Source organism: Syngnathoides biaculeatus, chromosome 9, assembly GCF_019802595.1.
Source record: "Syngnathoides biaculeatus isolate LvHL_M chromosome 9, ASM1980259v1, whole genome shotgun sequence".
Taxonomy (NCBI): domain Eukaryota; kingdom Metazoa; phylum Chordata; class Actinopteri; order Syngnathiformes; family Syngnathidae; genus Syngnathoides; species Syngnathoides biaculeatus.
Window position 1 is genome coordinate 23,900,238 of NC_084648.1, and position 24,583 is coordinate 23,924,820.

Sequence of the window (24,583 nt, forward strand, 5' to 3'; positions counted from 1 at the left end):
ACACTGACCTGACCACACACCCTCAAAACACAACGCGCCCAACAGGTCAGGTGCTAACATATTGGGAAAAGGGTTAGCATCAGAAAGGAAGAAAGAATTACAGACAAGGATTGTGCATGATACAAATAAAGGTTGTCAAGAAGACTTTGAAACTTTGCAACATACATACACTGGCCAAATAGAACTTGTCCAGACCAAAACAGCAGAATGCCACTCCAGGACTAAATGGGACTTAGCAAAGACACCCTACCTGAATCAATAATGAGTTTAAGACCGTTTAAATGTTGTCAGCAGTCAGTTAAAAAAGTGATGATGCTTTAGGATGTGGAAAAGGTACAGCATCTGGGCTTGCAGCTGCACACGGCGTGAAAGAACAAACATAGCAGTTAAAATGATAGTCTGAACGTGCTACATGAAGGGAACATAGAAAACAAAGATTCATGCTGTAGGAGGTGGAATGAACATAAGTAGTGGTAAATGTATGTAACCAAAAAGCTCGTCATGATTGTCATGTCTCGTCTAGGAACGAATCATGTCTCAAAGTGGGTTACAATAGCTAGTTACAATAATCATAGCAATTCATGGCAAATCTCCAAGTAAATCCCCAGAAGATGTCAATCGTGTCTTGTTTTATTTTGCCAAGTTACACAAGTGTACTCGTGTGTGTGTGCGAGTCAGTTCATACAGATTTATGACTTTTCTCGTTTATGATCTACTCACATGCAGTTACCAGCACTGATTGAAGTAAAAAGTCCACGTTAAAAGTGAATCTGTTTTCTCAGAGTTTGTCGCTCAGCCTCTTTAGGGCAACCTATGCACTCATCTGTCATAGAAGGTGAGGGAAGGGGAGGAGTTAGGTCCGTAGGAGGGGTCAGAACCTTCTTCCGGTGTGATGCGTGAACCTATGTAGCGCTTTCAGTAACCTTCACCGCAGTGTTGGTTACGAAGAGAACTTGGAAAGGCAGAATACTTTGAGAAGTTGATGAATGAATGAAGAAAATGAGAAGGGTAGAACAGGTACAATAAAGAAAATATTTGAACACCCTGCTATATTGCAAGTTCTCCCACTTAGAAATCATGGAGGGGTCTGAAATTTTAATCATAGGCGCATGTCCACTGTGAGAGAGAGTATCTAAAAAGAAAAATCCAGAAATCACAATGTATGATTTTTTTTTTTAACGATTTGTGTGATACAGCTTCTTCTTCATCTTCTTCTTTTCTTCTTCATCTTCTTCTTCTCCTCCTCTTCCTTCTTCTTCTTCTTCTTCTTTCGGCTTGTCCCGATTAGGGATCTCCACAGCGTGTCATCTTTTTCCATCTAAGCATATCTCGTGCATCCTCCTCACTAATACCCACAGTCTTAATGTCCTCCCTCACCATATCCATCTACCTTTTCTTTGGTCTTCCTCCCGCTCTTTTGCCTGGCAGCTCCATCCTCATTACCCTTTTACCAATATACTCACTCTCTCACCTCTGGACATGTCCAAACCATCGAAGTCTGCTCTCTCTCCTTGTCTCCAAAACATCCAACTTTGGCTGCCCCTCTAATGAGCTAATTTCTAATCCCATCCAATCTGCTCACTCTGAGCGAGAACCTAACATCTCCATTTCTGCTACCGCAAGTTCTGCTTCCCGTTGTTGCTTCAGTGCCACCATCTCCATGGTCAGCCTCACCACTGTTTTATATACTTTTCCCTTCATCCTAGCAGAGACTCTTCTGTCACATATAACACCAGACACCTTTCGCCAACTCTCCTCCTCCTCCAACTTTGGCTGCCCCTGTAATGAGCTAATTTCTAATCCTATCCAACCTGCTCACTCTGAGCGAGAGCCTAACATCTCCATTTCTGCTACCTCAAGTTCTGCTTCCTGTTGTTGCTTCAGTGCCACCGTGCAGAGGTGAGAGAGTGAGTATATTGGTAGGTTGATGAGGACGGAACTCCCAGGAATAAGAGTGAGAGGGTGCTCTGGCAACCCCTAACAGGACAAGCTAAAGTTAATAGAAGAAGAAGATCAATCTACAAGGTTTTACCCACAAGAAATTCTTAATCGCGATTCATCCGTATTTTATTGTTCCTCTGGCCGGCTTGTGCGGCTCTGCTGTAGCATTTCCTGCAGGTGTGTGTTTGCAAGTGAAAAACATACCTATGGATTGTTGTTGCCGCTAAGTTTCTTCTGGGCGAGAATTTTCTTTTAAACAGACAGTCAACCTTCGATTCTGTTTGAGAGCTGAAGCTGCTACAAAACACCACGGGGCCTACATGGTCTACTTGGACTCAATGTCCACCCCATCCCCCGGAACATTAGCAATGTTCTTTCGGAGGTGGGAGTTGAAAATCCTGACAGAGTATTCTGCCAGACCTTTCCAGAAGACCCTCACATTACTTTCGGGCCTGCAACGTCAGATTGGGATCTTACCCCACCATTGGAGCGAACTCACTACCAGGTGGTGATCATTTGACAGTTCCGCCCCTCTCTTCATCAGAGTGTACAACATGCTGTAACAAGTCCGATGACAACCTCAAAATCAATCATCAAACTGCGACTTAGGATGTCCCAGTGCCAAGTGCACATGTGAACCCCCTATATTTGAACATGGTGTTCATTATGGACAATCCGTGATGTGCACAGAAGTCTGCCCCTCCTACAGGGGAATAGCCCATGAGAAGGCAGACCTATATTACTAAGCCCCAGTTGACTCACACACTTTTTCACACGTTTCCCAGTACTGTGGTAACTTTTTTTCTTCAAATTGAGCAACATTAACCCCCAATCATGGCTCCAAAGAGGACAAGTGGAACTGCTGGTGCTGAAAAAAAGAAAGTAGTGCGTAAAACTGTCGACTTCAAGAAGGATTTGATAGCTGACTATGAATCTGGCGTGCATGTTTTTGAGTTATTGAAGAAGTATGGCATGGCGAAATCGATGAATCGCACCATTCTGAAAGACAAAGATGCCCTCAAAGCAAGTGATGTAGCTAAAGGAGCAACCGTGTAGACCAAGCAGAGGCCACAGATCTTGGAGGAAGTCGAAAAGTTGCTTCTTATTTTCGTAAACGAGCAGCAGTTAGCTGGGGATAGTGTTGGCAAGGAAGGGAGGAGATGTCGTCTAATGAGGCAGAAGGCAGGAAGGATGTCTCAAGTGCTAAATGGAACGACATCCATAATTTTGTAGAACTTAATCACCCGAATAAGGCTAAATGTGACAGAGCACTGCAAAATATTAATGCTGTCGTTATGAGCCACTTCAGAAAAGTGCTCAATAAATGGCAGAAACAAATGACATTAGATTCGTTCTTTGTGAAAAAGGGGCGAGTCACCACACCGTAGACATCTGAAACTATTTTGCATTGCTTTTTCTTTTGTCCCATTAAGCCTACCTCTCGTTGCGTACGTACTTTCTGTGCAAATAAAAAACAATTTCTCTGTTTTTCCCCCCTCTGGCACAACCCATCGGTAGAGAGGGAGGACCCAAATGCAGGACTCCGGAGACGCAAAGGTAGTTCGGGAAAAGTGTTTATTCGGTCCAAAAGTCAGGGATCAGGCAGACAGTCAAGTGGGGCAGCGGTAATCAGAACGTCGAACGTAGAGAGCAGGTCCGCGGGCAGGCAGTGGTCGGTACACGGAAGATCGATCAGAGAAGGCAGGAGTATCAAAGACATCACGCTTACGGGGTCGGTCGGAGGACAGGCGGAGGTCGGTACACCAGGGTTGACTATCAAGAGTACGGGAGTGCAGGAAGGGGGCATGAGTTGCGACGATCTGGCAAAGACTAGTCATCCCCTGGGTCCTATAAATACAGGGGTTACTCAACGAGAATGAGGCGCAGGTGTGCTCGGTTACGAGGCTGCCAGGGTCGCCGGTGAGGCTTCATCGTGAGGCGGCTGGGGATCAGTTGGTGCCGAGGCTAGGTCGCTGCCGAGGCTAGGTCATGAAGCCGTTGGGAATCATCAGGAGTGAGGAGGATGACGGAGAGAAGGACCAAAGCCATGACCGCCAAGATCATCATCATAGCCATCCCGATGCCCTTCCTGTTCCGGGGTGGCCAGTCTGAACTACCCAGCTCCTGTCGCCGTCAAGACAGGGGCGTGGTACGGCCGCGGACCGGTCGCCGCCGGGACTGTAACGAAGACAGGAACGTGAGGATGCCAATGAGTCGTCGCCATCCTCTGTTACCATCGAGACAGGGGCATGGAACGACCACGTGCCAGTCGCCGTCGAAGCAGAAGCGTAGGACGTCCGCGGATTGGTCGCCGTCGAAGCAGAAGTGTGGGGCGGCCGCGGGCCTGTCGCCGCTGAGACGGGGGCGAGGGTCGGCCACAGGCCAGTCTCCGTCGAAGCAGGAACGGGGGGCGATAGCGGACCGGTCGCCGTTAAAGCAGGAGAGACCGCAGTCCGGTCGCCGATAAAGCAGGAGCGTGGGGTGGCTGCGGACTGTTCGCCGTCGCCACCTCCTGGGCGGCAACGTGAGGCGGCGGCGGCGCCATCGCCACATCTTGGACAGAAACGTGGGGATTGGAGAGTGGCTCCTGAAACCCCACAGGCGGCAGAGCGGTGCGTTGTTGCTCCTTCGGTGTACGCCCAGGCACTACTGAACTGGGCGCTTGTTCAGGAATGAGCATGAACAGCTCATCATTGGGGACAGCTTGGAGCAACAGGGATGATAAGGTTCTCTCCCTCTGAACTGGAGGAAAACAGCTCGCCTCATCTTGATCTGAATTCCCTCCATCCTCGGAACTTAAACCCTCTGCAATACGTTTCTGAGTCCTGTTCTTTGGGAAGACACGCGTTGAAGGCGCTCTGGCAGGCCTATCTTCGATTGCCAGTTTCATCCTTCTCCTTCAACAGTCGCCCGGAAGCCTGTTGCCACCGCGACGTAGGTGTGATGCAGCAGTGAATTTGTTGCTAGCCGCAACGTAGCCTCAGTTCGGGAAGGAGTCGATGGATGCTGTGACGTGAGAATCGGTCAGCAGCGCATTTGTCAAAACAGCGACGTGAGCATGGCGTGGCGGCGGGTCTGTCTCCACTGCCACATGCGCTCGGCTTGGTAGCAGATCAGTGTCAACCGCAGCATGAGCTTGCAGTGAAACAGTTAAAACAACGACATGGGCGTGGCAAGGTGGCGGAACTGTTCCCACTGCAACGTGCACTTGGCTCGGTAGCGAATCATTGGCCACCACAGTGTGAGCTTGCAGTGAATCTGTTGCAACCGCGACGTGGGAATAATGCGGCGGTGTATCCGTTGCCACAGCGACATGAGCTTTGCTCGGTAGCCGCTCCGTTGCTACTGCGGTGTGAGGATGACTTCTCCGGGAGTCCGTTGCCACCGCAGCATGGGCATGAGTCGGGAGCGGGTCAGTTGTCACTGCAGCATGGGCGTGAGGCACCAGCAAGTCTGTTGCTACCGCGACGTGGGCGTAGCTCGGCTGATTCTCTAATCGCCGCCAAACCTGGGCCGTGAGGACTGCCAGTTCGGTGCTCTGCCGCTCTATCTCCGCCCGCATTTCGCGGTAGAACACCTCGTGATTTGGCAACCCCTCCTCCCTCTGGACTGGAAGCTTCGCCACCAGCTGCAGGTCTGCTGGTTTGACCATTGCCTGTGAGGAGTGGGTGGACGAGGACCGTGTCTTTGTTGCCGCGCAGCGGGAGGCCCAAGGGAGTGCCCGGCCTGGGCGTCTCCTCTGGCCGCCACATGGAGGACCAGGGTAGATGGCCAAGTGGGTTCCCACAAACGGATTGGAGGACTTGGACCTACCAGGCGAAGACACTCGGGAGCAGGAAACACGGGGAGGTGAAACAAACTGACTGGGCTTAAAGATAGGGAGAGGAAATTCATTGTCAAAATCTGAGTCGTAGTCAGGCAGGCAGTCATATAAATCAAGATCCTCCTCATAATCCGAAAAATCGGAGTCCAAAAAGAGTATGAGGTGCTGAGCAGGTTGTGGTCGGGACGTATTCATGGCATGCAGGCGGTGCGTGTGACACGGAAGAAGGGGACAACATCATGGAGTCTACCTGGATAGGACAAGCTTGGTCCTTCAGCAGTCGGTTTACCTTGTGTCAGTCCCGACGACGCCGGGTCTTTCCTGCTGGGTCCTGTGTTGGCCAGATCGTTCTGTCACGACCCATCAGTATGGAGGGATGACCCAAATGCAGGACTCCGGAGACGTAAAGGTAGTTCGGGAAAAGTGTTTATTCGGTCCAAAGTCAGGGATCAGGCAGATAGTCAAGTGGGGCAGTGGTAATCCGGACGTCGGGCGTAGAGTGCAGGTCCACGGGCAGGCAGGGGTCGGTACAGGTACACGGAAGATCGATCTGAGAAGGCAGGAGTATCAAAGACGTCAGGCTTACGGGGTTGGTTGGAGGACAGGCGGAGTTCGGTTCACCAGGGTTGATGATCAAGAGTACGGGAGTGGAGGAAGGGGCCATGAGAGGCAACGAGTCGTCCCCTGGGTCTTATAAATACAGGGGTTACTCATTGAGGATGACGCACGGGTGTTTTTGTTAATAATAAAAAAAAAGCTTTACAAGGCTGGGGGCCGAGTCGCTACAGATATGGCAATGCACTCCCAGCCTAGCATACTCTACTAGGCAAAAGCATACATTTTAAGCAAAAAAATAAATATATTTCTGAAATGATTTAATTATCTGAAATATTTAAACGATACATGTATTTCTACTATGCAGTTTATTACCAGGAAAAGCTTTAAAAAATCGCTTAAAAAATATTTTTTTTTAGGCTTGGAATGCATTATTTCATTTTCCATTCATTGTAATGCGAAAACATGCTTGGGTTTTCGAACGTTTTGGTTTTCAACCAGCCTTCTGGAACAAATTGTGTTCAAGAACTGAGGCACCTCTTATCATGCATAATGCTTTGGGGGTGTTTTTCTGCACATTGGACAGGACGGCTGCACTATATTAAGGAGAGGATGACCGCAGCCATGTATTATGAGATTTTGGGGAACAACCTCTTTGCCTCAGTCAGAGCATTGAAGTTGGGTTGTGGCTGGGTCTTTCAAACTGACAATGACCGAAGCACACAGCCAGGAAAACCAAGGAGTGGCTCCGCAAGAAGCATATCAAGGTTTTGGCGTGGACGCGCAAGTCTCCAGACCTAAACCCAATAGAAAATCATTAGAGGGAGCTGAAACTCCGTGTTTCTCAGCGACAGCCCAGAAACCTGTCTGATCTCGAGAAGATCTGTGTGGAGGAGTGAGCCAAAATCCCTCCTGCAGTGCGCGTAAACCTGGTGAACAACTACAGGAAACGTTTGACCTGTGTAATTGCAGACAAAGGCTTCTGTACCAAATATTAACATTGTTTTTCTCTGGTGTTCAAATACTTTTTTGCAGTTGTATCACACAAATAAACTGTTAAAAAAGCATACATTGTGATTTCTAGATTTTTCTCTTTAGATTATCTCTCTCACAGTGGACATGCACCTTCGATGAAAATTTCAGACCCCTCCATGATTTCTAAGTGGAAGAACTTGCAATATAGCAGGGTGTTCAAATATTTTCTTTATTGTACCTGTTCTACCCTTCTCATTTTCTTCATTCATTCATCAACTTCTCAAAGTATTCTGCCTTTCCAAGTTCTCTTCATAACCAACACTGCGGTGAAGGTTACTGAAAGTGCTACATAGGTTCACGCATCACACCAGAAGAAGGTTCTGACGGTTCTTAAAAAAGGTTGATAACATAGTGAGGAAAGTTATGAGGTCAGATGGCGTTAGAGAGGAGTACCCCACCTCCTGCCCGATGATGGGCTCCACCACTTCTGCGACCCTTGTGTGGATGGAAAATGATGACAACCTGTGCGACATCTAATAGGACAAGCCAAGAGGAAAAGAGGAATTGCTACTTTTGTCATTGCTGTATATTTTTTTGCATTTGTTTCCAGATCTACATTTTGTAGTGTGTGCATGTTAGCAAGCCATGTGTGTCATTACTGCAAACATAACATACCTTTTTTTTTTTTTTAATTTCCCCAGGTGGGGTTGGAGGGACACTTCGAAGAGTCCCTCAACATTGTTATGGTCCGGACATCTATCATCTGCTAAAAACACGCAGAGGAGGTAGGATGAAAATATTTTATACTTTTTACAATGGTGCTCATTTTAGCCTTTTGGAGTACTTGATGTTTGTTGGGTTCAGTACACCTGAAACATTTAATCATCAATAGACAAGGAAGAAAGACAATGCAGCCCTATGGGGGCACAAACCAGTGCAATCTGTAGGCCGGTCCCAAGCCCGGATAAATGCAGAGGGTTGCGTCAGGAAGGGCATCCGGCGTAAAAACTGTGCCAAACAAAATATGAGCGTTCATCTAAAGAATCCCATACCGGATCGGTCGTGGCCCGGGTTAACAACGCCGCCCCCGGCACTGCTAACCTACAGGGCGTCGGTGGAAATTCAGCTACTGTGGGTCGAAGACAAAGAAGAGGAGGAAACCGGATCCAGCGTCAGAAGAAAAAGAGGAATGCACAGAGCCTACAACTGAGTGTAGGGACTTTGAATGTTGGGACTATGACAGCGAAAAGCACAGGAGTTGGTTGACATGATGATTAGGAGAAAGGTTGATATTCTGTGCATCCAAGAGAGCAGTGGAAAGGTAGTAAGGCTAGAAGTTTGGGAGCAGGGTTTAAATTATTCTACCACGGAGTAGATGGGAAGAGAAATGGAGTAGGGGTTATTTAAAGGAAGAGCTGGCTAAGAATGTCTTGGAGGTAAAAAGAGTATCAGATCGAGTGATGAGACTAAATTTGAAATTGAGGGGTGTTATGTATAATGTGGTTAGCGGCTATGCACCACAGGTAGGATGTGACACCTAGAGTTGAAAGAGAAATTCTGGAAGGAACTAGATGAAGTAGTTCTGAGCATCCCAGACAGCGAGAGAGTTGTGATTGGTGCAGATTGTTAATGGAATATTGGTTAAAGGAAACAGGGGCGATGAAGAAGTGATGGGTAAGTACGGCATCCAGGAAAGGAACTTTGAAGGGCAGATGGTGGTGGACTTTACAAAAAGGATGGAGATGGCTGTAGTGAACACTTATTTCCAGAAGAGGGAGGAAAAACATATAGTGACCTACAAGAGCGGAGGTAGAACCACGCAGGTAGATTATATTTTGGCAGACGATTGTAATCTGAAGGAGGTTACTGACTGTAAAGTGTGGTAGGGGAGAGGTGTAGCTCGACAGCATAGGATGGTAGTATTGTAGATGATTCTGGTGGTGGGTAGGAAGATTAAGAAGACAAGGTAGAGCAGAGAACCATGTGGTGGAAGCTGAGAAAGGAAGAATGTTGTGCGGCCTTCCGGAAAGAGGTTGAGACAGGCTCTCGATGGACAACCGAAGCTCCCGGAAAAAAGATGGACGACGATAGCCAAGGTGATCAGAGAGACAGGCAGGAGAGTACTTGGTGTGTCATCTGGTAGGAAAGGGGAGAAGGAGACTTGGTGGTGGAACCCCCCAAAATACAGGGAGTCATACAAGGAAAGAGATTAGCGAAAGAAGAAGTGGGATACTGAGAGGACTGAGGAGAGGCGAAAGGAAGAGTACATCGAATGCGACGACGTAGGGCAAAGGTAGAGGTGGCAAAGGCTAAACAAGAGGCATATGAAGACATGTACACCAGGTTGGACACGAAAGAAGGAGAAAAGGATCTCTACAGGTTGGCCAGACAGAGGGATAGAGATGGGAAGGATTGTGCACCAGGAAGGGTGATTAAGGATAGAGATGGAAATGTGTTGGACGTGGTGACGGTAGTGTACTAAATAGATGGAAAGAATACTTTGAGAAGTTGATGATGAAGAAAATGAGAGAGAGAGAGAAGGAAGAGTTGAAGAGGCAAGAGTGAAGGACCAGGAAGTGGAAATGATTACTAAGGGGGAGGAAGTCAGAAAGGCACTACAAAGGATGAAAAAGGAAAGGCAGTTGGTCCTGATGACATACCGGTAGAGGTATGGAAGCAATTGGGAGATGGCTGTGGAGTTTTTGACCAACTTATTCAACAGAATACTAGCGGGCGAAAGATGCCTGAAGAATGGAGGAAAAAAGGTTCTAGTTCCCCATTTTTAAGAACAAAGGGGATGTTCAGAGCTGTGGGAACTATAGAGGAAATAAAGTTGATGAGCCACACAATGAAGTTATGGGAAAGAGTAGTGGAGGCTAGACTCAGGACAGAAGTAAGTATCTGCGAGCAACAGTATGGTTTCATGCCTAGAAAGAGTACCACAGATGCATTATTTGCCTTGAGGATGCTCGTGGAAAAGTACAGAGAAGGTCAGAAGGAGCTACATTGTGTCTTTGTGGATCTAGAGAAAGCCTATGACAGAGTACCAAGAGAGGAATGTGGTACTGCATGCGTAAGTCTGGTGTGGCAGAGAAGTATGTTTAAAATAGTACAGGACATGTATGATGGCAGCAGAACAATGGTGAGGTGTGCCTTAGGTGTGACAGAGGAATTTAAGGTGGGAGGTGGGACTGCATCAGGGATCAGCTCTGAGCCCCTTCCTGTTTGCAGTGGTAATGGATAGGCTGACAGATGAGGTTAGACTGGAATCCCCTTGGACCATGATGTTCGCAGGATGATATTGTCATATGCAGTGAAAGCAGGGAGCACGCAGAGGAACAATTGGAAAAGATGGAGGACATGCACTGGAAAAGGAGAGGAATGAAGATTAGCCGAAGTAAAACAGAATATATGTGCGTGAATGAAGAAAAGTAGAGGGGGAAGAGTGAGGCTACAGGGAGAAGAGATAGCGAGGGTGGACGACTTCAAATACTGGGGTCAACAAAAACAGAGCAATGGAGAGTGTGGTCAGGAAGTGAAAGAAAGAAACGGGTCAAGCAGGTTTGGAACAGCTGGCGAAAGGTGTCTGGTGTGTTATGTGACAGAAGAGTGTCTGCTAGGATGAAGGGCAAAGTTTACAAAACAGTGGTGAGGCCGGCCATGATGTACGGATTAGAGACGGTGGCACTGAAGAAGAAGAAACAACAGGAAGCTGAACTGGAGGTGGCAGAGAAATGAAGATGTTGAGGTTCGCGCTCGGAGTGACCAGGTGGATAGGATTAGAAATGAGCTCATTAGAGGGACAGCCAAAGCTGGATGTTTTGGAGACAAGATTCGAGAGAGCAGACTTCGATGGTTTGGACATGTTCAGAGGCGAGAGAGTGAGTATATTGGTAGAAGGATGTGAGGATGGAGCTCCCAGGCAAAAAGGGCGAGAGCAAGACCAAAGAGAAGGTTATGGATGTGGTGAGGGAAGACATGAGGGCAGTTGGGGTTCGAGAGGAAGATGCAGGAGATAGGCTAAGCTGGCAAAAGATGACACGCTGTGGCGACCCCTAACGGGACAAGCCGAAAGGAAAGACGAAGAAGAAGAAGAAGAAGACAAGGAAGAAAGACAAGAGTCCTAGGATTCTTTTACTCATAAGGAGAACGGACAGAGATGTGCACAGTTACAATCTCCTACAACTATGAAGCGCACACTGCCAAGTTTTCGCATTTTACTTCCTTCGGGTGGTTCCTAGTTACACAGTTTTTCTAAAAGGGAGGAGGAGCACAAAGGCAACCACACAAATGTGTCTCTCCTCAGCGTTGAGATGCCCAACAGCTGACCACAAAATGCCTCAGGCGCTCTCTTCTGATAAGATAAGGGCACAATTCTTGTCTCGCAGCTGTAGCAACATGGGGTCATCCTCCTTCTTGTGCTCTGTCTTCTTCATGGACAACTTCAACCTACATTATTCATGCACACTGAATCTTCTTCTTTTCCTTTCAGCTTTTCCCGTTAGGGGTCTCCACAGCATGTCATCTTTTTCCATCTAAGCCTATCTCCTCCATCTTCCTCTCAAACACCAAGTTACCCTCATGTCTTCCCTCACAACATCCATCAACCTTCTCTTTAGTCTTCCTCATTCTTTTGCCTGGCAGCTCCATCTTCAGCACACTTCTACCAATATACTCACTCTCTTGCCTTTGGACATGTCCAAACCGTCGAAGTCTGTTCTCTTGAACCTTGTTTCCTAAACATCCAACTTTGGCAGTCCCTCTAATGAGCTAATTTTTAATCCTATTCAACCTACTCACTCCTAGCGAGAACCTCAACATTTTCATTTCTGCCACCTCCAGCTCTGCTTCCTGTTGTCTCTTCAGTGCCACCGTCTCTCATCCATACATCATGGCTGGCCTCACCACTGTTTTATAAACTTCATAAACTACTACTGAATAAATGCTTTAAATACTGTAAGAGTAAATATGGGATCATTTATGTACGTGTATTCTCAGAATATTCTTTTTTTAATCATCATTTGCTTATTTTGATGATTGATGGTTTGCATACACTGAGAATCACATGTAGTTTAATAGTTTACTTATTGTGGTAAAGTAAAGTATTGCTTTTACACATCAAATAATTAGTCATTGTAAATGTAGGCTCTATGTACTGCACATACTATGGGTGAAATCTCTGAGACTGAACACAATCCATCCCCGGACAACGTACAGTTTACTGTGCAGGGAATTTTAAAGTAATTAAGTAACCAAGTAATTAAGATGAAAAACAAAAGTTGTTTACAATGAATACTTGGTTCTCAAACATCCCCGTTTTTTTGCTTCTGATATCGAACGAAAATTCAGTTCTCGTACGCCCCCGAAAAAAGCCGGAAATAACATTACACGCCCGGCCCGACCAGCTGACCCACGAGGCGCTTTGTTGTTGTGAATTGGAACGCCCCCGAAAAAAAACAGGAAAACATAACACACACGGCTCGACCAGCTGACCCACCATGCGCTATTTTCTTGTTTATATCGCAGCCTCTGTACGCAAATGTGTCCCGGGAGCTACATTTACTGACTGTTTTTTCGTCTTATTGATGACTATTAACCCCCAATCATGGCTCCACAGAAGTGACACTCGATAAGTTCTTTGGGAAAAGAAAAGAACTTCCAGGGGGCGAGTCACCCCCACCGAAGAGATTTGATAGTTGATAGTTTTGCATTGCTTTTTTTCTTGTGAACTTTAATAATGCTCTGTTCCATTAGCGTTTCTGCATTTTTGTTTTATCCCAAAGATTTCGTTAACTGGAGTTACAAGTTAGCATTTTTGTATGCTACCTTTTGTAAAAAGAATTTAAAAAAATTGTTTGCTTCCCTTCCACCCCCTCATTATTGCTTGTTTAAAGTTATTCTGCACTTTTGTTGATTAAAAAAAAAAAGTTTACAAGGCTGGGGGTCGGGTCGCTACAGATAAGGCAATGCACTCCCAGCCTAGCCTACTCTGCTACTAAAGCATATATTTTAATCAATAAATCTTTTTCTTAAAATATTTCATTATAGAAAGTATTTAAGCTATACATGCATTTTGATTATGCAGTTTATCAGGAAAAGATAAAAAAAGTGCTTTAAAAAGCCTTTTTTTTTTTTTTAGACTTGGAATACATTATTTCCTTTCCATTAATTGTAATGGGAAATATCGATTCGAATTTCGAACAAATCACTTCTCGAACCACCTTCTGGAATGGATTGTGGTCGAGAACTGAGGTTGTACGGTATTTTTTGTGTTGTTTTGAGACTGTGGGCTTTAAGAAAGACATTACATTCCTCTGTATGTTCCGCACATTGAGGATTGACAGTAAAAGAAAACTATACCAGCTGTCATCGGGCACATGGAGACAGACAACAGCCACACTCACAATCACACCTTGGGGCAATTTAGAGAGTCCAGTTAATGCATGTTTTGTGGATGTGTGAGGAAACAGGAGTATGCGGAGAAAACACACTCAGGCACAGTGAGAACATGGAAACTCCACACAGGCGGGGGTAGGATTTGAACCCTGGTCCTCAGAACTGTGAGGACAAGGCTTTACAGCTGTTCCACCCTGCATCCATCCATCCATCCATCCATCCATTTTCTTAGCTGCTTATTCTCAAAAGGGTCACGGGGAGTGTTGGAGCCTATCCCAGCTGTCAACGGGCAGGAGGCGCGGCATACATCCTGAACTGGTTGCCAGCCAATCACAGGGCACATCGAAACAGACAGCCGCACTCACAATCACACCTAGGGGCAATTCAGAGTGTCCAATTAATGTTGCATGTTTTTGGGATGTTGGAGGAACCCGGAGTGCCCGGAGAAAACCCATGCAGGCAAGAGGAGAACATCCAAACTCCACATAGACAGGTCTAAGATTGAACCCAGGACCTCAGGACTCTGAGGCCAACACTTTACAGCTGAGCCACCGTGCCACCATACTATAAAAGAAAAAAAAAAAAGTAAACAAAAGTTTCTGTAAAATAAATAAACAGAAAATATCTGTTTTTTTTCAACAGTTGCTCATTTACATGATCACTTGCAAGAAATGTGAAGACCCTACTTTGAATCTAAATCTTCTTCAGGTGTTAAGTATATTTATCTTCTAATCATCTACATTACTTAATGCAATCTTATTTTGACTGGTCATTCTGAAGTTTGACAAAGAGCCACATGAAGCCAAAGAAAATCACAGTTAATCCTTTTGTACTTTCGTAAAGTAAAACATGCATTTTTATTTTAAAATTTTAGAAGAGTTCTCATCCGTCCTCATAACACATCTGCAATGGTCAAATTGCTCACGTTCGGGCACCCACACTTACACACACACACGAACACACACACAAACATGCACACTAAACTAAAAAGAGTGCAGCATGTCATCACCATGCCACACAAATACACTTTATAATGGACGATGTCTACAGCAATGTATTTGCATTTTCAGAGGAAAGATGGTTTAACCGTTTCTACTCTTAAACAATGTTTAGTTTGCTACAAGCTGCCACCTGTCTGACTGTTACTCATGGTTTTGTATTTTTTGGAAATTTATTTGAAAATTAATTATCTTTCAGCTGCCACTATTAAATATTTTTTAAAATATTTTTATTTAAATATTTTTCTTTTCTTTATTCGCTCTGGAATTTTGTTCAACCTCGCTGGTCATTCAACTGCTTAGAAACATGGTGTGTCGGTAGTTAATGTTGTGTTATGTTAATTCAAAACAGTAGAGCTAATTGCAGAATATCTTGCTTATAGACACATTTTTCAGACGTTGGCAAATAAGTAACGATTTAATCACTTTTAACTTGGTGAGTTGGTAGGCACTCGAAACGTGCTGCTTGTATGATGAGAAATTTAAAAAGACAATTTTTGCATCATATCTCCCCTTACCTCTTGAGAGGTACACTGAAATCTTGCATGACGTTGTTGATGTTCACAACAGCACAACCTCCACCCAAATTTTATTTCTTGATGCTTGTTGAGCTGAATGTTATTGGACTCACAAAGCTCTCATGTTATGGCTCGATATGTGCTTCCTGCTTTGAAATAAAAATGTCTCTATGTCAGTTTTCTGCATTTGCCTTGTTTATATTTTTTTTAAACCTGGTCTGTAATTCTTTGTTGTCATAGGTAAAAAACAAAATGGTTTTATAGATTTGGAGATGCTCCCACCTGAGTTAGGCATCACCATATTGTCGTATCTGAATGCTACTGATCTTTGTCTGGCCGGGTGTGTGTGGCAAGACCTCGGAAATGATGAATATCTATGGCAGGGGTAAGGAAATTTAAGTCTGGTTTCTGCTGTGGCACTTTGCCACATGTTTGCAGTAAAAGTATATTTTTGCTGAATCGTCTTTTTGATAACCCTCCTGTGTTTATTTTCCAGGCTCTGTAAGTCCACATGGGGTCACTGCTCCCTCTACAACAGAAGGCTGCCTGCTGGTTTCTCATATAGAAGACTTTATCTACAACTAGATGAAGGCAGCCTGACATTCAACGCAAACCCGCGGGAGGTAATGCATACCAAACATCAAAGATCACGACTGCAACTATCCCACATGCATTTATGCGTGTTTCTACCTCTTCAGAAGTGCCTATAGATTACCTACCTAAGGTCTATGTGTGATCTATTTCTCATTCTCTTCCTCTCAATCTTTCTTTCTCACGCTTTCTTCAACCCCCCCTTCCTCTGTCCCCCGTCAAAAGGGTATCTCTTATTTCATGTCTAAAGACATACTCGTGGATCACCCCACAGAGGAGGCTAAGTTCATCTTCTACACTAGACGGCTCAACTGGAAGATGCTGAGACTTTACCTGGATGAGCGGTAAGCAGAGAGATGCAAAGATAGCCTTGAAAGATTTTTTGCGCATTAGTTTACGGGAGGCAAAGTTACCATCTGCATGACTCTTTTTCAATGTACGAGATAAGTGCATATGAAAACGCTTATTTTTAAAGGAAAAGTAAACCTTACATCAGATATGCAATACATTTAAAAAAAATAAATTTTCATGAAAATCAAAGGTCAAAGTCAACAATATCATGATCTTATCAGTTGATATAGTGGGCAGTAATTCAGAAAGCACTAGTCCTTTTTTTTGTTTATTGCAATTTTCTCACTACGACAAAAAGACATCCGAATGAAACTGAACTAAAAACCACATTTCCTTATGATGTAATTGTCCTCAAAATATTCTGCATGTAATTTTCTTTAGATCAGCACCATGATTTATTGAAATATTTGACCACAGCAAACTCACGATCTTTTTCTTCTTTTTCTTTCGGCTTGTCCCATTAGGGGTCGCCACACTGTGTAATATTTTTCCATCTAATGTGCATCCTCCTCTCTAACACCCACTGTCCTCCCTCACAACATCCATCAACCTTTTCTTTGGTCTTCCTCTCGCTCTTTTGCCTGGCCGCTCCATTCTCAGCACCCTTCTACCAATACACTCACTCTCTCGTCTCTGAACGTGTCCAAACCATGAAAATCAGCTCTCGCTAACCTTGTCTCCAAAACATCCAACTTGGGCTGTCCCTCTAATGAGCTAATTTCTAATCCTGTCCAACCTGCTCACTCTAAGCGAGAACCTCATCATCTTAATTTCTGCTACCTCCAGTTCTGCTTCCTGTTGTTTCTTCAGAGCCACGTTTCTAATCCGTACATCATGGCCAGCCTCACCACTCTTTTATAAACTTTGCCCTTCATCCTAGCGGAGACTCTTCTGTCAAATAGATCACCAGACACCTTCCGCCAACTGTTCCATCCCGCTTGTACCCGTTTCTTCACTTCCTTATCACACTCACCATTGCTCTGTATTGTTGGCCCCAAGTATTTGAAGTCATCCACCCTCGCTATCTCTTCTCCCTGGAGCTTTGCCCTTCCTTCTCCGCCCCTCTCACTCACGCACATATATTCCATTTCACTTTGGCTAATCTTCATTCCTCTCCTTTCCAGTGCGTGCCTCCATCTTTCTAATTGTTCCTCCGCCTGCTCCCTGCTTTCACTGCAGACCACAATATCATCATCATGGTCCAACGCGAGTCCAGTCAAACCTCGTCTGTCAGCATATCCATTACTACCACAAAAAAGGAAGGTGCTCAGCGTGTATCCTTGATGCAGTCCCATCTCCACCTTAAATTCTTCTGAAACACCTATGGCACATCTCACCGCGGTTCTGGTGCTCTCATACATGTTCTGTACTATTCTAACATATTTTTCCGCCACACCGGACTTACACATGCAGTACCACAGTTCCTCTTTTGCGACTCTGTCATCGGCTTTCTCTAGGTCTATGAAAACACAATGTACTGTAGCTCCTTCTGACCTTCTCTGTACTTTTCCACAAGTATCCTCACAGCAAATAATGTATCTGTGGTACTCTTTCTAGGCATGAAACCATATTGTTGCTGGCAGATACTTACCTCAGTCCTGAGTCTAGCCTCCACTACTCTTTCCCATAACTTCATTGCGTGGCTCATCATCTTTATTCCTCTGTAGTTTCCACAGATCTGAATATCGCCTTTGTTCTTAAAAATGGGGACTACCACACTTTTCCTCCATTTTCTGGCATTTTCTCTACCGCTAGTATTCTATTGAATATGTTGGTCAAAAACTCCACAGGCACCTCACCATATTGCTTCCATACCTCCACTGGTATGTCATCAGGACCGACTGTCATTCCATTTTTTTATTCTCTTCAGTGCCTTTTTAACTTCTCCCTCACTAATCATTGCCACTTCCCGGTCATTCACGGTTGCCTCTTCTACTCTACCTTCTCTCCCATTTTCTTCATTCATTAACTTCTCAAAGTACTCTTTCCATCTACTTTGCACACTACTAGCACCAGTCAACATATTTCCATCGCTATCCTTAATCACCTTTACTTGCTGCACATCCTGCCCATCTCTATCCCTCTTCCTGATCCACATTCGATGTTTGGTCCTCATTGCATACGCAACAAGGTCATATTGTTAGTGCGCTAAGCTTGGCTAACTTATGTCGAGCAGCTTCAATGCGAACGATACGGCTCCAATTTGGGTACTAAGATGTACTGAGATAAGACTTGTTAAATTTCGTAACAGTCTTCACGGCCCTTGTTGTAGAAGCTATGAAGTTACTCACATTCGATGTTTCTTCCACAGTACGGATTGATCACAAATTCGTCTTGTTGCTCGCTTGCTAAACTACAGTAGTCTGGGCCTATAAGCAAGATTAAGTTTACGTTGCCACTCGTCCATCTTCCTGATAAATACTCAACGGTCCTCATTGTTTACGATACGTAGGTTTTTTTAGGTCATGTAAGTTCTACCGTTTGATGTTTACCTCCTCAGCAAATATTTAATTACATACGCGACTTTATGTTAAGGAGCCAGTCTAGGCTAGACTAGGCCACGCAGCTTCAACGTGAACGAATACGGCTCCAATTTGGGTACTAAGATGACACAGATGATGATTTTGTCCACTGAAGTCGTCACCAGGGGCATCCCACGTCGAGTATTCATCACATTCGGTCCAAATTCAGCAGGATTTATTTATTGTACGGTCGTGCAGGTCGGAGCCTCGTCGAATTGTTGTTACCAATACCAAGGCAAGCTCACAATGAATATTTAAAAAAAAAAAAAACACTAACGTATACAAATACAGTGAAGAAAATAAGTATTTGAAAACCCTGCTATAATGCAAGTTCTCCCACTTAGAAATTATGGAGGGATCTGAAATTTTCATCGTAGGTGCTTGTCTACTGTGAGAGAGGTAATCTAAAAAGAAAAATCCAGAAATCAATATGTATGATTTTTTTAACAATTTGTGTGATACAGCTGAAATTAAGTATTTGAACACCTGTCTATCAGCTAGAATTCTACCCTCAAAGACCTGTTTGTCCACTTCCACTCCATGTATTATCCTGAATCAGATGCACCTGTGTGAGGTCGTTAGCTGCATAAAGACACCTGTCCACCCCATCCAATCAGTAAGTCTCAAACTTGTAACAAAGACAGCAGGGACAATATTGTACAACGCCACACGGCTGGAAAGGGCTATGGAGAAATTGCTGAGCAGCTTAATGGAAAAAAAAAAAGTCCACTCTTGGAGCAATCATTAGAAAATGAAAGAAGCTAAACATGACAGTCAATCTCAATCGGAGTGGAGCCCTCTGGAAGATATCAGATCGTAGGGTCTCAATGATCCTCAGAAAGGTGAAGAATCAGCCCCGGACTACACAACAGGACCTGGTCAATGATCTCAAAAGATCAGGGACCACATTTTGCAAGGTGACTGTTGGTAATACACTAAGACGTCATGGTTTGAAATCATGCATGGCACGCAAGGTTCCCCTGCTTAAACCAGCACATGTCAAGGCCCGCCTTCAGTTTGCCAATAACCATTTGGATGATACAGAGGAGCCATGGAAGTAAGATTTGTGGTCAGATGAGACCAAAGTGGAACTTTTTGGTCATAAGTCCACTAACTGTGTTAGACCAATGATGAGTTCCATCCCAAGAACACCATCCCTACTGTGAAGTATTGGGGTGGTAGCATCATGCTTTGGGTTTTTTTTTCTGCACACGGGACAGGATGACTGCAGTGTATTAAGGAGAGGATGCCCGCGGCCATGTATTGTGAGATTTTGGGGAACAACCTCTTTCCCTCAGTCAGAGCATTGAAGATGGGTCGTGGCTGGATCTTTCAACCTGACAATGACGCAAAACACACAGCCAGGAAAACTGGTGAGTGGCTCCATGAGTATCATATCAAGGTTCTGCCGTGGCCTAGCCAGTCTCCAGACATAAACCCAATAGAAAATCTTTGGAGGGAGCTGAAACTCTGTGTTTCTCAGCGACAGCCCAGAAACCTGTCTGATCTAGAGAAGATCTGTGTGGAGGAGTGGGCCAAAATCGTTCCTGCATTGTGTGCAAACCTGGTGAACAACTACAGGAAACATTTGACCTCTGTAATTGCATACAAAGGCCACTGTACCAAATATTAACATTGGTTTTCTCAGGTGTTCAAATACTTATTTGCAGTAGTATCCCACAAATAAATTGAAAAAAAAAAGATTTTTCTTTTTAGATTATCTCTCTCAAGTGAACACGCACCTACAATGAAAATTTCAGACCCTTCCATGATTTCTAAGTGGGAGAACTTGCAATATAGCAGGGTATTCAAATACTTATTTTCTTCACTGTAAGAGCAGGAATTAAGTTATGTATTTAAGTTTAGTTATTTAACTGTACAATAACTAAGTTATGTAATAATGTATTTTTAGTCATATTTTTAAAGTTCTTAGCAATAAATTGAAAAGACTGAAAGATTGTTTGAGATTCAACTCATCATTCCCACGGGATATTCGTCTTGTTTTCAACTGTTTTGGCAGACAATGGTCGTTATATGTAAACCCCTTGCTCTTTGGGACTTAATGCAGTGAATCACAAATCAACAATCAAGACGGCGGAACACTGTACAATGATCTCTGGGGATGTGTGGAACATAGTTGGGACAAAAAAACAAACTGAATTCATATTAGGTCAGTGGTCTTCACCCCTGTTAGCATTTACATCCATTTTGGTACAGGTGAAGCAAAGCCAGGCATACAGATGACCACAGAGAACCAGTTAACGCTTATCTACAGGAGTGTTCAAAATAATAGCAGTCCAATCTGTCTGATCTGATTAAGTGATTAACATTTTTTTATTGCTACATGTCAAACAAGTTCCCAGAAGGTGGAGTGGATTCTCCAAAAAAACAAGACTCAGCATTCATGATAAGCACTCTTTAGACTGTGCAATTGAGCCATTTGTTGAAAGGGGTGTGTTAAAAAAATAGCAGTCTGCCTTTGACTTTACAAACTCAAAACTATTTTGTACAAACTTTTTTCCCTTGGATTTACAAATCCTTTGAATCACTAAACTAATGTTTAGTTGTATTACCACAGTTCTTTATAACTGCTTCGCATCTGTGTGACATGGAGTCAGCCAATTTGTGGCACTTTTCAGCTGTTACTCCACTCTGAGATTCCTTGAATTGATTTACATTTCTTAGTTTTCCTTCAGACACAGCATGTTTAATGTCACCCACAAATTCTCAATTAAGGTCCGGGGATTGGGCTGACTACTCCATCATGACATTAACTTTCTTGGTTTAGAACCTAGACTTTGCATGTTTACTAGTGTGTTTGGGGTATGGGTGTTCCAACACGACAATGTGTCGTGTTGGAACACCCATTTCAAGGCCATGTCTTCTTCACCATAAGGCAACATGACCTTTTCAAATATTTTGAAATTTTCAAAAAGATCCCTGATTCCTGGTATGCAATAAATAGGCCCAGCACCATAGTAGAAGAAACATGCCCATATCATGATTCTTGCACCACCATGCTTCACTGTCTTCACTGTGTACTGTGACTTGAATTCAGCGTTTGGAGGTCGTCTCAAAAACTATCTGCAGCCCCTGGACCAGTAAAAAACTATTTTACTCTCATCAGTCCACAAAATGTTCCTCCATTTTTCATTAGGCCAGTTAATTTGTTGTTTCACAAATTGTAGTCTCTTCTGCACTTATCTTTTTTTTTTTTGACAGAGGGACTTTTTGGGGGGATTCTTGTAAATAGATTAGCTCCACATGGACATTTTCTCACTGTCACAGTACATACGGGTAACTCCAGACTGTTTTTGATCATCCTGGAGCTGATCATTGGCTGAACCTTTGCCATTCTGGTATTCTGCAAACAATTTTATGGTTGTCTTACTTTTAGTCACATGTCTCTGGTTTTGCTCTCCATTTTAAGGCATGAGAGATCATTTTAGCTGAACAGTCTATAATTATTTCCACCTTTTTATAAGTTTTCCCATCTCCAATCGAACTTTTCATCAAAGTACGGTGTTCTTCTGAACAATGTGTTCAACAACCCATTTTCCTCAGGTTTTCAAGGAGAAATGCATATTCAACAGGTGCTAGTTTCTTCCTTAAATAGTAGGCCACCTGATTTGCACCTGTTTTTCACAAAATTGATTACCTCACTAATTGAATTCCACACTGTTTATTTTATTACACCCTTTTCAACAAATTGCCCAATTGTAGAGCCTTAAGAGTAATCCAGTAAATTATTAGAAAATTCTATATTTAATCGAGTTAGCAGTTGTAAATATTTTTTCACTGATAATGAAAAACAATAAACTCGACAGCACACGCAGTGAAGAAAATAAGTATTTGAACATGTTCTCCCATGTAGGAACTGGCTCAGGCATCAGGCAGGCTCATTGGAATTGAGTCGATCAGAGGGATGTGCAGGAGCTTGTCTTTTTAATGATTCAAAAACAGTCTTAGCAATATATCTTGTACAAAGTGATATTTAAATAAATTCTTGTCCCTCACTCGTAGCTAATGCCGGTAAGTATGGACTGATGTGATATGATCACTTCTTTTCAGAGCGGTTGAAAGTTTTGTACCAATATTTTGTACTTGTACTGATGTTTTATCTGCTCTTACCAGAGTAAAGTGATGAATAAAGCAATACATTGCATTATCAAATTTTTGCTGCACACCTACAGTAACCTGTACCGGTATATCCTTTCATTAAAAATTTTAACATTTTAGAAACTTTTGCTGCATGTGTACACAGGAAAAATATCTGCACATTCCTCAAATTAGATATTGTAACGTGTGGGGTTGTGTATGTTTGCGTGTGTGTGCAGGCGTGATGTTTTGGATGAGCTGGTGACACTTCACAACTTCAGCAATCAGTTCCTTCCCAATGCTCTGAGGGATTTCTTCAAACACGTTCATGCACCAGAGGAGAGAGGAGAGTATCTGGAAACACTCATCACTAAATTTAGCCACAGGTTTTGTACCTGTAATCCTGGTCTTGTCCGAGAGCTGGGTCTCAGTCCTGGTTAGTGTACACACACTAGAAAACAACTGCACACAATTTCATCTTAATAATTGAACAGTTGTCATTGTAGGCTTAATGAGTTAAACAACACAATTATAGCAATTTCTGTATGTTTAGAAATGTGTACTGTTGAAAGTCTTGTTCACTCATTATCCATCCATCCATCTTCTACCACTTCTCTGGGTCGGGTTGCTGGGGAAGTCGCTTCAGGAGGGATACCTAGACTTCCCTTTCCCCAGCCAATTCTTCCAGCTTTTCTGGAGGGATCCCGAGGCGTTCCCAGGCCAGCCAAGAGACATAGTCTCTCCAGCGTGTCCTGGGTCTCTTTCCAGTGGGACATGCCCGGAACACCTTACCAGGGAGGCGTCAGGGAGGCATCCAAATCAGATGCCCCAGCCACCTCATCTGGCTCCTCTCAATGTGGAGGAGCAGCAGCTCGACACTGACCCCCTCCCGGATGACCGAACCTCTCACCCTATCTCTAAGGGAGAGCCTGGACACCCTGCGGAGGAAACTCATTTCGGCCGCTTGTATCCGGGATCCCTTTCTTTCAGTCAAGACCCACAGCTCGTGGTGATAGGTGAGGGTAAAAATGTAGATCGACCTTTTTCAAATGTCGAATAAATAATTTGCCTCTTAACTCTTAATTACTACATAACTAAAAACTAAATGTTTATGGCTAAGAAAGATCCTTTTTATTTAATTTGGAGAATTGGAAAGGTGTTTTTAGAAACCGACATGGATCTTTAGAAAACCATGTTAAAGAGGTAACAGTGGAATGAAACAGCACAGGCCTTAATAACAGGTGTCACCATATGAGATGTTACAAATTATTTTGTAATGCTATTTTTTTTAAATGTATCATTTTCATATACTGCTCCGTATTTTCGCAACAATAAGGCGCATAGTATTAAAATGTTTAGTCACAGTTGTGGGTGCAATTTCAGTAATTAACACACATATAAGGCACGTTGTATTAATGGGCTCTGGCATAGTGGTCCTCACGAAACAGTGGGGCACAAATGTACCTTTAGTATTGTAAGCAGAAGAACAAGTTTATACGACCGGTGCAAGCAAGTCACCAGTCAACACACAATCTTCACCCACGGTTTCACACCACACCAAAATCATTACACTAAAGCAAACATAACAGCACAACCAGCAGGCAACAAATGTGCGCGGTTTAAAAAGGCACTGGGAGCAATACGTAGTTTGGTTGTACTTTATTCAAGTATTTAAGAATGTAAAAAATGAGTTTGGTTGTACTTTATCAAAGTACTTAATGAAGGTATACAATGTAACTATATAGCGACACTATCTTAAAAGTATATGGTAGCATGCGTGCGTGCTATTTAAAGAGGCACCGGAGCAACACTGAG

General features: G+C 43.8%; 1 protein-coding gene across 7 annotated transcripts in view; it reads left to right on the forward strand.

Moving 5' to 3' along the window:
* fbxo8 (F-box protein 8) overlaps positions 1-24,583 on the forward strand; it is a 57,265-nt gene that overhangs the window by 24,454 nt on the left and 8,228 nt on the right. For 4 of the 7 annotated variants that reach the window (XR_009796475.1, XR_009796474.1, XR_009796473.1 and 1 more), the window contains exons 3-8: positions 7,996-8,079; positions 15,447-15,591; positions 15,703-15,829; positions 16,023-16,141; positions 23,008-23,204; positions 23,406-23,784. Coding sequence is in view for 1 of the 7 variants with exons in the window: in XM_061830327.1 (XP_061686311.1) it covers positions 7,996-8,079; positions 15,447-15,591; positions 15,703-15,829; positions 16,023-16,141; positions 23,008-23,204 (672 nt within the window). In the remaining 6 variants the exon portion in view is untranslated. The remainder of the gene's footprint in view (positions 1-7,995; positions 8,080-15,446; positions 15,592-15,702; positions 15,830-16,022; positions 16,142-23,007; positions 23,205-23,405; positions 23,785-24,583) is intronic. The other 3 variants (XR_009796478.1, XR_009796477.1, XM_061830327.1) reach the window with 2 other exon arrangements.